Source organism: Canis lupus, chromosome 6 (genome assembly GCF_003254725.2).
Source record: "Canis lupus dingo isolate Sandy chromosome 6, ASM325472v2, whole genome shotgun sequence".
Taxonomy (NCBI): Eukaryota; Metazoa; Chordata; class Mammalia; order Carnivora; family Canidae; genus Canis; species Canis lupus.
The window spans coordinates 15,771,406-15,783,660 of NC_064248.1; the positions used below are offsets into that span (position 1 = coordinate 15,771,406).

General features: G+C 51.8%; 1 protein-coding gene across 2 annotated transcripts in view; it reads left to right on the forward strand.

Moving 5' to 3' along the window:
* The first annotated feature begins 302 nt into the window (after nucleotides 1-302).
* Nucleotides 303-12,255, forward strand: part of ADAP1 (ArfGAP with dual PH domains 1) — a 54,434-nt gene continuing 42,481 nt past the window's right edge. The window contains exon 1 of one of the 2 annotated variants that reach the window (XM_049111220.1): nucleotides 303-546. In XM_049111220.1, the coding sequence (XP_048967177.1) occupies nucleotides 465-546 (82 nt within the window). In that variant the 5' untranslated portion in view covers nucleotides 303-464. The remainder of the gene's footprint in view (nucleotides 547-12,255) is intronic. The other variant, XM_025416000.3, reaches the window with a different exon arrangement.

The following is a 12,255-nucleotide window of genomic DNA, read 5'->3' on the forward strand; positions in this document are numbered from 1 at the left end:
CTTCTCCCCGCGAGGGGCATGGCGTGGCTGGCCCCCCGCCCCGGTGTCCAGGCGCGCCCCCGGAGGAGCCCACCGGAGCCTGCGCGGCCCCCGCCCCCAGCAGCGCGCCCGCCCGGCGGCGCCGTGCTCGCAGGGGGGGCGGCAGGGAGCCCCCGGCGGTCCCGAGCGCGGAAGGAGGCCGCCCGCCCGCCCGCCCGCCCGCGCCGCTGGGGGCCGCCCGCGGGCCGTGCCGGCCAGAGCGCGCCGTGCGCCCCGGGGCCCGCGCCGGCACACGCTCGGCGGCCGCGGCGGCGACACGAGCGGCGGAGGAGCCGGGCCGGCGGCAGGAATGCGGAACCGGCGCGCGGGCTGAGGCCGCCCAGGATGGCGCAGGGCCGCGGGCGGCGGGCGGGCTGCGAGGGGCCCTAGCGCGGCGGGGCGCACGCTCGGGCCCGGCCGGCATCGCGGCGGGCGGCATCGCGGCCATGGCCAAGGAGCGGCGCAGGGCGGTCCTGGAGCTGCTGCAGCGACCCGGGAACGCGCGATGCGCCGACTGCGGCGCCCCGGGTAGGTGCGGGGCCGGCGGCTGCGCCCTGGTCCCGGCCGGCCCGGTGGGCGCGGGGGCCCGGGTGGCTGCGGGTCGCGCTGGGTGCGCCCGTGGGAGGCGCCGGCCGGGTGGGTGCGGGGCCGGGATGGGTGCGGCCGGGTGGGCGCCGGCCTGGATGCCGGCCCCTGGGGGACACGGAGGGTTGCTGCGGCGCCTGCGTGGCCGGGGGCGCGGGCCCCGGGCGCACCTGCCTGGAGCCGGAGGTCGCCTCCCAGCGGCCCCGGGCCTGCGGCTGGGTCGCCTCCCCTCCCCCCGGGCTGCGTGTCTCGCTGTCACCCGCGGACCGCCGCGTTGCGAAACCTCGCTCCGCAGAGAAAGAGGAAATCGCGCGGGCGAGCAGCTGCAGGGAGAGAAAGGGCGATCTGGCCCCGGGGCTTCTGTGCGTGGGTGTGGGGGTCCACCTGGCTCCCTGCCACCTGGAGGTGACGTCATGGCCTCCCCACCGGGAGCCACCGGTTTGCGCTGCCCTGAGCAGGGTCTGGGGGAGGAAGGCCAGTGGGAAAGGGCTCCCCTCTCCCCACCCTGGTGCCTGACTGCTTTGGGGCAGGTGGCCAGCTCAGGTGGGGGGGGAATGGGTGCAGCCTGTAACAAGCTCCCAGTCCACCTGCACCCATCCTCCTGGCAGGCATCTCCTGGACTTTGCTCCTGGGTGGCCCTGCTCTGGGGTGATTTCCAAGGCGCCAGAGTCCTGAAGAGCTTCCCCTCCCTTCCTGGGCCTATTTGTCCTGGGATTGGCAGGAAGGGGACAGGCTGTGCTTTCAAGCCAGCAGTACCCTGCTTCTGAGCCATGGGCAGCACCCTCTGGTCCTTGCTGAGGGCGGGGGTGGGGCAGAAACAGCCCCAGAGCCTCACCTACTCATGCCACCCCAGAGTGGAGGGTGGCCCCCCTCAAGGGCTGTTCCCCAGGCACTCCAGAGGGACACTGGACACTCCGCTGGGGGCTCCTAGCCCAAACTCCTCAGAATAAACCTAGCACACCATGGAGTAGCTAAAGCCCCCCAAGAAGGGGGGCTCGCATTTGTCCTGAGACACCAGTCTGAGACACGCAGTCTGCAGGCACTTCAAAAGAGACCTTGTCCCCAGCTCTCCTCTGGGAGAGGTCTTTGGCAGTCCCAGGTCCTGGGAATCTGCTGGTCAGCTTCAATGTTGCCCAGAAAGGCTATACCAGGAGCTTGAGCATCCCAGAGCCAGGGACAGGCTTCTCTGAGATCCGGGCAGACTGTGGTGGCCTTTTCCCCGGCCTCCTGAGCTGGGGAGCTGCAGGGCCCACCCTGATGGTGCTGTGGGGGCAGCATTGGCATCACTATTGTGTCCAGCTCCCCCAGCTGGCTGGCTCACCTCATACTCCCCTCACCTCTCTCTTCCAAACCATAGTCTTTTTACTTGTTCAGGAAAGCTGGCCACACCAGGGAGAGGTCAGATGAGAAAGGGCAGCCAGTGTGTTCAGCTCTCAGCCATGAGCTAGAGGTTGGGGGCCGGGGAGCTGACCCTGTCCCTCTCCTTTCTGGTTATAGTGCTCAGGAGCAGCTTCTTTAGACCCAGAGCCTCCCTGCGTGACCTCAGGATGGGGGGGCACCCTGGCAGGTGGGACAGGGGGTTTCCTGGCCTGTTGGGCCCTGCTGTGCACAGCCCACCCACTCAGCAAGAGGCCACTGCCCCAAGGCAGGCATGCTGGGCTCTTGACCAGTCAGTTCTTACAAGTCTTACCCAAGTCTTACCCATTGGGCCAAGCCTCTGGTTTGTCAGAATTGGCCCATGACACCAGCATCTTGCCTCATCTGTCTGGCAGCCCTGTGGAGCAGACTAGATGCTGGTGATCGCCCCTATTTCACTGCTGGGGCAACTGAGCCCCTTTGAGGGACGTGGTGCTTCAGAGGCAGAGCAGGTCTCTTGATGCTCTAGCCCTGCCTCCCTTCCTACCCTTCCCCCCGCTCCAGGGGGGCGAGGCCTGTTGCCCTGCCTCCTCCCTCATGACCCCCGTGGAATGCGCGCCCACAGCTCTGCTGCTTAGATGAGGCTGCCTGGTCTGTCCAGGTTCTGTGCCACTGTGCCTGCTGCGTCCCAGACAGGCGGCTGAGGGCCACTCTATGGTGATACGGGCTGGCTCATGGCTGCCTGCCTGACCACAGCCAGCCAGGAGCAGGGCATGGCCGGGGCGAGGGTCCCTGAGCATTGGCTCTGGATAGCAGGACATAAGGGCAGGCCTGGAGGGTTTGGCAGTAGATTTGGGCAGACCTGGCCAGCTGGCCATGCAAAGGTTCCTGGGACGGAGGCAGCCTTGGGGTGAAGGAGTCCCTGCAGACCTCCAGAACCTGCTCCAGTAGTGGCCCCCCCCCAAACATAGGAGCAAGCTAACAGCCTCCCAGAGAAGTGTTTCTCCTGATAGCCCTGGGGGAGTGGGTGCGAGTGCATCTCTTGCTCTGCAAGGCCTAGTGGGGTCTCCGCCTGGAGAGAGAGGTTGGGGGGGGGCCTCTGCACTTCCTCCAAGCAGCCTGCCTAGTTGGGACAAATGATAGGTTCTCCCCTTAAAGGCTCAGGTCCGATGCTCTAGAAGGATTTGGGGCTCTCAGGTCCTTAATTGGGTTTGGGTGTGGATCATTTTGTGGTACTTTGATGCATGTCACCTGGGCATCTGAATTGCCTGGAGGACCAGGTAAAACCAATTCTGAGAGCACCTGGGCTTTCTGATTTGCATGTCAGCTCAGTGAGGAGGAGGTCTTCGTTTCTGACAAGACAGCTGGTTTGGGCTGGCTGCATGGAGGCTGGGCTGCTCCAGATATGTTTTCCGGAGCCGGGACCGGAGGGTCTGGCCGTGAGTGGCCTGGGGAGACGGTCCTTGCAGCTTAGCCACCAGTGAGGATGTGCCTGCACTGCCACGCAGGTGACCTCAGAGCAGAACCTGCTCACTTGGCCCCCAGAAGCTTCAAGGCAGACATGACTCTTCCAACTTGCTGTCAGCCAGGACAGAAGCCTCCTGGTGGTGAGAAATTTCAGGAATTTGGCCTCTTTTGGGAGAGGGTCCCCTGGGTGGGCATGTGACTGTCAGGGGGCTGCTGAGGGGTGGGCTGGGCAGGCAGCACCTATCGTCAGGGCAGCAGCCCACCTGGATTTTATTTAATTATTTGAGAGTGTGGGCACAAGCAGAGGCAGAGGGAGAAGTAGACTCTCCGCTGAGCAGGGAGCCCAATGCAGGGCCCTGGGATCACGACCTGAGCCGAAGGTAGATGCTTCACCAACTGAACCACCCAGGCGTCTCAACGAAATTCTTTTTATTGTGGCAAAATATGCATAAAAGTTACCATTTTAACCATCTTTTTTTTTAACGATTATTTATTTGAGATAGCGCCGTGTGTACACAAGCAGAGGGAGAGAGGGAAGGGGAGCAGAGACTCCTGCTGAGCAGGGAGCCCTGGGAGGGGCTTGATCCCCTCACCGGGAGATGGTGACCTGATTCGAACAAAACCAAGAGTCAGGGACACCCCGGTGGCTCAGCAGTTTGGTACCTACCTTCAGCCCAGAGCATGATCCTGGGGACCCGGGATCGAATCCCACATCTGGCTCCCTGCATGGAGCCTGCTTCTCCCTCTGCCTGTGTCTGCCTCTCTCTCTCTGTGTCTCATGGATAAATAAATTAATTAATTAATCTTAAAAAAAAAAAAACAACCCACCAAGAGTCAGATGCTCAAACTGACTGTGGCACCAGGCACCGTCTTAAGTGTGCAGTGGCATTAAGTACATTCACACTGTTGTACACCATCCCTACTGCTCTAATCCTCCTGTAAATCTGGACTGCGGACCCCCACGTGCTCCCCCAGCCCCAGCGCTGCCGTCTTCTGTGTGTGTGTGTGTGTGTGTGTGTGTGTGTGTGTGTGGCTGGCGGCTCCAAGACCTGGCTCGAGTGGGGCCCTGCAGTGTTCATCTTGTTTCTGGCTTCCTCCCATCAGCATGCTGTCTGTGCTTGTCCACCCCTGTTGGACTGCGTGTCCGTGCTTCATGCTTTCTTACCATTCCTGTGATGTGGATGCACCACCACTTTGTCCTCATCCATCCGTGGACACCTGGGTTGCTTCCACCTCTTGGCTGCCGTGAACACGGGTGTGCAGGTCTCTTGAGTCTTTGGGGTAGACTCGGGAGCAGGACCGCTGGGTCACCAGGTGATTCTATGTTTGACAGGTTGGGGAACCTTCAGGCTGTGTTCCTTAAGTGGCTCTGCACTCGGCCACAAGCCAGGAGGACCCTCATGCCTGCCCATCCTGCCCACTCCATGTATAGGGGCCTGGGGAGTGGCTGCCCTCACCTCCTCCCCTGCAGGGGAGGCACAGCCACCTGTGTTTGCCATGCTGGGGGAGACTCAGTAGGCTGAGATGGCCCCAGAGTGGACTTGGAGCTGCCGGGTTGGCAGGGTGTGTAAGCTGGGCCTGAGTTCCAGATGCCTCTCCTCTAAGGTGGGGGATGGGGTGGGGGTGGGGTGAAATGGCCCCACCCTCCTTGCCGTGGCCAGCTTTGGACTCCAGCTGTTGAGTCACCACAGCTCTGGGCCAGGTGCCTGCCAGTAGGTGGGTGACCTCTGCCCTTATTCCCCACACCTGTGAGCTGGCTGCAAGGAGGCTGTCAGGGCCCAGGGTGGCCGGGGGGCAGGGGCTGGGCTTTGTCATCTGCCCCGCTCTCTGCTGCTGTCTGTGTCCCTGCCAGGTCCAGGGCAGTGGCTGACACCGGATCTCTCCTCTTCTTTTTATTGTATTAAAATACACATAACATAAAACTCACAGTCTTGACCATTCGTGTGTGTCCAGTTCAGGGGCATTAAATGCCTTCCCATTTCTGTGCAGCCATCACCACCAGCTGTCTCCAGAACTTTCCATCTGTTCTGACTAGAACTCTGTCCCCACTAAACACTGCTGGCCTCCACCCCCAGCTCCTCCCTGTGGGTCTGCCACTGGGTCCCTCGTAGAAGTGGGGTCCTCCGTCACTCATCTTGTGTCCAGCTGACTTCCCTCAGGCTCCATCCATGTGGTGGCATGTTGCAAAATTTCCTTCCTTTTTAAAATGGAGGTGCAGTTCACATAGAGCATTGTATCTGTGTCAGGTGCACAACGAAATGATCCAGTATCTGTGTGTGTCGTGATCACAGTGAGACTCGTGAACAATTGTTCTCCACACAGAGTTACAACTTTTTTCTTGTGTTGAGAAATTCTAACATCTACTCTCTTAGCAACTTTCAAATATACAACACAGTGTTATTAACTGTGGTCACCCTGCTGTAGGTTACGTCCCGACCAATTTATCTTAAGAGCTGCAAGTTTGCACCCCTGACCTCCATCACCCTGTCACCCAACCCAATGGCAGCCACCAGCCTGTTCCCTGTGTATGGGAGTTAGGGTTTTTTTTTTTTTTCTCAGATTCCACTTATGGTATTTATCTTTTTCTTTCTGACTGATTTCACTTAGCACAATGCCCTCAAAGTCCATGCATATTGTCACAAATGACAAGGTTTTCCTCTTTTTTATGGCGGAACAGTATTCCAATGTGTATGTAAACACAGCATCTTCTGTGTCCGCTCGTCCATCTGGGGACACCAGGCTGCTTCCATGTCTTCTCCAGTGAATGATGCTGAAGTGAACATGGGTGTGGGGCAGCCCTGGTGGCGCAGCGGTTTAGCGCCGCCTGCAGCCTGGGGTGTGATCCTGGAGACCCGGGATCGAGTCCCACATCGGGTTCCCTGCATGGAGTCTGCTTCTCCCTCTGCCTGTGTCTCTGCCTCTCTCTCTCTCTCTCTCTCTCTCTCTCTCTCTCTCTGTCTCTATGAATAAATAAATAAAATCTTTTAAAAAATTGTTTAAAAAAAAAAGAGAACATGGGTGTGTAGACATCTTTTCCAGTTAGTATCTTTGTTTCTTTTAGGCGAATACAAAGAAGTGGAGTTGCTGGGTCTTACCATAGTTCTGTTTTTGATTTTTTTAAGGAACCTCCATACCGTGTTCCGCAGTGGCTGCCCCAATTTGCATCCTACCAGCGGCACACCAGGGTTCCCGTTTCTGCACATCCTTGCCAATAGGTGTTCCTTCTTGTTGTTTAGACAGTGGCCATTCTGACAGGTGTGAGGTCCTGATGTGCACCTTCTCATGGACCTCCTGGCCACCTGTGTGTCTCCTTTGGGAAAATGTCTTCTTAGAGCCTCTGCCTAGCGTTTAATTGGATTGTTTGGTGTTTTTGTTATTTTGTGTTGCTACTGAGTCATGTGAGTTCTTTATATATTTTGGATATTAGCCCCCTCCCAGACATATGATTTTAAATATCTTCTCCCATTCCACAGGCTGCCTTTTCATTTTGTTGATGATGTCCCAGTGCAGAAGCTTTCCAGTTGGATGTGGTCCCATGGGTTTATTTTTGCTTTTGTTGCCTTTGCTTTTCATGTCAAATCAAAGAATCCTCACCAAGATCCTCATCAAGAAGCTTACTGCCTGCATATTCTTCTAGGAGATTTATGGTTTCAGGTCATAGACTCAAGCCTTTAATCCATTTTGAGTTGATTTTTGCGTACAGTGTGAGGAAGCCCAGTTTCTTTTTTTTGCACGAGGCTGTCCTGTTTTCCCAGCACCATTTATTGAATTGACTGTCCTGTTCCCATTGTCTATTCTTGGCTCTTTTATCATAGATTAATTGGCTATGTATAGGTGGGTTTATTCCTGGGCTCTCTACTGCATTCCACTGACCTATGTGTCTGTTTTTATGCCAGTCCCATAGTATTTTGATTACTATAGTTTTGTAATATAGTTTGAAATTGGGAAGTTTGAAGCCACCAACTTTGTTTCCCTTCTCAAAGTTGCTTGGAGTCTTTTGTGATTTTATACAAATTTTAGGATTGTTTGATCTATTTCTGTGGAAAATGCCATTGGAATTTTGATAGGGATTGCATTGAATTGTGGATTGTTTTGGGTAGTATGGCTATTTGAACAGCATTAATTCTTCCAGCCATGAGCATGGACTGTCTTTCCATTTATTTGTCGTCAATTTCTTTTCTTAAAGTTCTACAATGTTTAGCATATAGGTCTTCAACCCTTGGATTAACTTTTTTATTATTTTTGATGCACCTGTCGGTGGGATTGTTTTCCTAATTGTTCTTTCTCATGGTTTGTTATTTGTGTGGAGAAACAGAACTGCCTTCCGCCCTTTGACTTTGTGTCATGTAACTTCACCAAATTCATTTATCGGTTCTAGCTGCGTGTGTGTGTGTCTGTGTCCGTGTAATGTGTGTGGAGAGTCTTTAGGGTTTTCCTACACATAATGTATCATCTGCAAATAGTGACAGTTCTACTACTTCCCTTTTGGTTGAGACACCTTTTATGTTTTTTTCCTACATCATTGCTCTAGCCAGGACTACCAGGACCAGATGGAATAAGGGTGGAGAGAGAGAGGACATCCTTGTCTTGTTCCTGACCGTAGAGGAAAAGCTCTCAGCTTCTCACTGTTGAGTATGATGTGAACTGTGGGCTTGTCCCGTGCAGCTTTTATTGTGTTGAGGTGTGTTCCTTCTGTGCCCACTTTGTTGGGAACGTATCTCATAAATGGATGTTGAATTTGGCAGATGCTTTTTCTGCATCTATTGAAATCATGTGATTTTTATCTTTCATTTTGTTAGTGGAGTGTATCACACTAACATTGATTTACGGAAGTCACATTGATTCCCCCTGCCCCCCAAGGACGTAGAAGTTTATTGACCACACTGCAAGGGAGCAGTGGGCAGGAGAGCAAAGGAGAGACTGCCAGAATTGATTTCTGGACCCAAACTTGCATCCCTGGAGTAAATCCCACTCAATCAGGGTATATGATCCTCTTACCATATTGTTGAATTCACTTGTGAATACGTCATTGAGGACTTCTGCATCTGTGTTCTGTAGGCCTGTGGTTGTGGTGTCCTTGTCTGATTTTACCATCATGGTAGTACTAGCCTCATAAGAGGAGTTGAAGTGTTCCTTCATCTTCTATTTTTTTGGTATTAATTGTTGCTAATTCTTCCTTAAATGCTGGTAGTATTCACCAGTGGAGCCATCTGGTTCTGGAGGTTTGTTGAAAGGTTGTTGATTATGGATTCAATCTCCTTGCTAATCCATGTGTTCAAATTTTCTACTTTTTTGTGATTCAGTCTTGTATGTTCCTAGGGATTTATTAGCTTCTTGTTCAATTTGTGGAATGTAATTATTCCTAATACTATCTTAGGATCTTCAGTGTTTCCATGGTATCACTTGTATGTCTCCTCTTTCATTCCTGACTTTATTTGAGTCCTCTCTCTCTTTTTCTTGACAAGTGTAGCTAAAGGTTTGTCAGTTTTGTCTTTTCCAAAAAAACAGCTCTTCATTTCATTGATCTTTCTGTTATCTTTTTGTCCCCCCCCACTCTCTTTTTTTGAGAGAGTGCATGCAAGTGGGGGGAGCAGAGGGAGAGAGGGATAGAGACAGAGAGACAGAGAGAGTCTCAAGCAGACTCCTCACTGAGCATGGAGCCCGACCTGGGGCTGGATCTTACGATCCCGAGATCATGACCTGAGCCGAAAACAAACCAAGAGCCAGATGCTTAGCTAACTGTGCCCCCTGGGCACCCGGGGCTTCATCTGTTCCTCTCTCTAGTTCCTTGAGGTGCAGAGTGAGGTTGTTTATCACAGACCTTTCTCATTTCTCCAGGCAGGTGCTTACCTGCCTGTGGACTCCCCCCTCACAACAGTTATTGCTAGACTCTCTGAGTTTCCATGTGTTGCATTCTATTTTCATTTGCCTCAGTTATTTTTTTCATTTCTCCCTTGGCCCACTGCTTATGCAGTAGCATGTTGTTGAATCTTCACACGTGTGTGAATTTTCCAGTTTTCTTGTAATGGATTTCTAGTTTCATGCCATTGTGGTCAGAAGAGACTTCATGTGATTTCAATCTTAAATTTATTAAGACTTGTTTTGTGACCCAATGTGTGACCTGTGGTCTTAGGTTTAGGTCCTTGGTCCATTTTGAGTAAATTTTTGTGTATGCCGTTGGGTGAGGGTCCAATTTCATTCTTTTACATGTGGGTGTCCCATCTTCCCAGGATCATTTGTTGAAAAACCTATCTTTTCCTCACTGAATGGTCTTAGCACTCTTGTCAAAATCATCTGAGCATATGTGCAAAGGTTTATTTCCTGGCACTCTATTCTGTTCCTGGTCTAAATGTCTGTTTATATCAGTACCTCACTGTTTGGATGACCGCAGCTTTGTATTCAATGTTGAATCACGAGATGTGAGTCCTCCAGCTATGTTGTTCTTTTTTGAGATTATTTTGACTCTTCAGGGGCCCTTGAGATTCCATATGAATTTTAGGATGGGCTTTTCATTCTGCAAAATATGTCATTGGTATTTTGATAGGGATTGCATTGAGTCTGTAGATTGACTTTGAGTAATATTGACATGTTGACAGTATCAAGTCTTCCAACCCATAACGTGGGATATGTTTCCATATATTTATGTCTTAATTTCTGTCCACGATATTTTATAGTTTTCATCAAGTTTTTTTTAACCTAGTTAGTTATTTCTTTTTTTTCTAGTTATTTCTTAAATATTTTGTTTTTGATGGATGCTATTGTAAATTGATTTGTTCTTGCAATTTACTTTCAGATTGCTCATTATGTATAAAAATGAAACTTACTGCAGCCCCTGGTTGGATCAATTCATTTATTCTAACAGCTCTTTCATGGAGTCTTTAGGGTTTTCTGCATATGAGACCATCTCATATGCAAACAGATCATTTTACTTCTTCCTTTCCACTGTAGATGCCTCTTCCTTCGTTCTCATGCCTGATTGCTTTGGCCAGAGTTTCCAGTACTGGGTGCGCTGGAGGTGGTGAGAGGAGGCACCGTCCCCTTGTTCCTACTCACCACTGAGGATTACATTTGCCGTAAGGTTTTCAGAGACGGCGGTGACTGTGTGGAGGCGGTTCCTCCTGTTCCTGGTTTGTTGAGTGCTTTTATGGGAGCGTTGGGTGTAGTCAAGTGCTCTTCCTGCATCAGCTGAGATAGATGATCGTGCGGGCTTCCCCTGGTTGTGACGTGGTGCATCACTCTGGCAGGTGTTCACAGGGAGCCCTCTGTGCACTCCACAGACAAAGCCCTTTGGTGTGGTGCATCGTCCTTCACATGCTGCCGAGCCCTGTTCTCCAGTTGCCTGCTGAAGGTGTTGGCATCCGTGTTCACAGGGGATACTGGTCTGTGGTTTTCTCGTAGTATCTTTGGGGTTATGCTGGCCCCATAGGATGAGTTGGGAGGTGCTCCCTCCTCCTCAGTTCTCTTGCAAAGCTTGAAGAGGATTGGTGTTGGTTATTAAATGTGGAGTAGAATTCACCAGTAAAGCCATCAGGGCCAGGGCTTTTCTTGGTTGGGAATTTCCAACACCTGATCCCATCTCCTTCCTCGTTCATAGGCCCCTTCAGATGGTCCACGTCTTAGAATTCTTTAGCTACTTGGGTTCCCAGATATTCCAAATGAATTTTGTCAAATATGTGTTATGCATCAACTGAGATGATCACGTGGTTTGTTCTTCCTTCATTCTGTTGCGATATATTACACTCATCCATTCCCATGTTGAACATCCCTTGCATTTCAGGGATAAATCTCACTTTGTCATGGTGTATGTTCCTTAATATGCTGCTGAACTCTGTGTGCTAGTATTTTCTTGAGGGTTTTTTTTAAAAGATTTTATTTGAGAGAAAGCACATGAGCAGGGGGAGGAGCAGAGAGAGGGAGACATGCTGACTCCCTGTCAAGACCTGAGCCAAAGGCAGACGCTTAGCAGACAGAGCCACACAGGTGTCCCCTAGCCACACTTTAAATACTTGGTTGTCAAGGGCCATTTCTATCACTGCAGAAAGTTCTATCAGACGGTGCTATGTGAGATCTGACAGGAGGGGGAATTCAGTACTTCACAAATCAGGACACAGCAGCAGCTCAGCTGAAAGGTCTCACATTTATTACTGAACCAACCTACCAGTATAGAGGCATAGTAACAGAGAGAATCATTCCCTTGATAAGACATGTCTACTGGCCAGGTAGGAAGGATGTTTCCATGGAAATGATTCTGTTTCTTGAGGATTTTTGCGTCTGTGTTCACAAGGGATACTGGTCTGTGGCTGTCTTGTATTTCTGTCTGGCTTTGGTATCCAGGTTATGCTGGGTGAAATACAGAACACCGCACAGAAAGAGTTGGGAGGCGCTCCCTCCTCCTCAGTTCTCTTGCATAGCTTGGAGGGGATTGGTGTTGGTCATTAAAGGTGGAGAATTCACCAGTAAAGCCAGCAGGGCCAAGGCTTTTCTTGGTTTGGGAATTTCCGATGTCTGATCCCATCTCCTTCCTCGTTCATAGGCCTCTTCAGATGGTCCACGTCTTCGTGATTTAGTCTCGGTGGGTTTTCTCTTTCCGGGAATTTGCCCACTTCATCTAGGTCACCCCGTTGTTGGCGTACAGTTGTTCACGGAACCCTCTCCTAGACCTTTTTAGTTCTGGGAGTGGCGTCCCCGACTTTGTGTCTGATTCTAGTGACTTGAGTCTATTTCTTAGTCCATCCAGCTCGAGGACTGCCGATCCATCAATCTTTTTGAAGAACCGACTTCTGGTTTCATTTCTTTTCTCTAGTGGTTCTCTTTTCTTTATTTCATTGA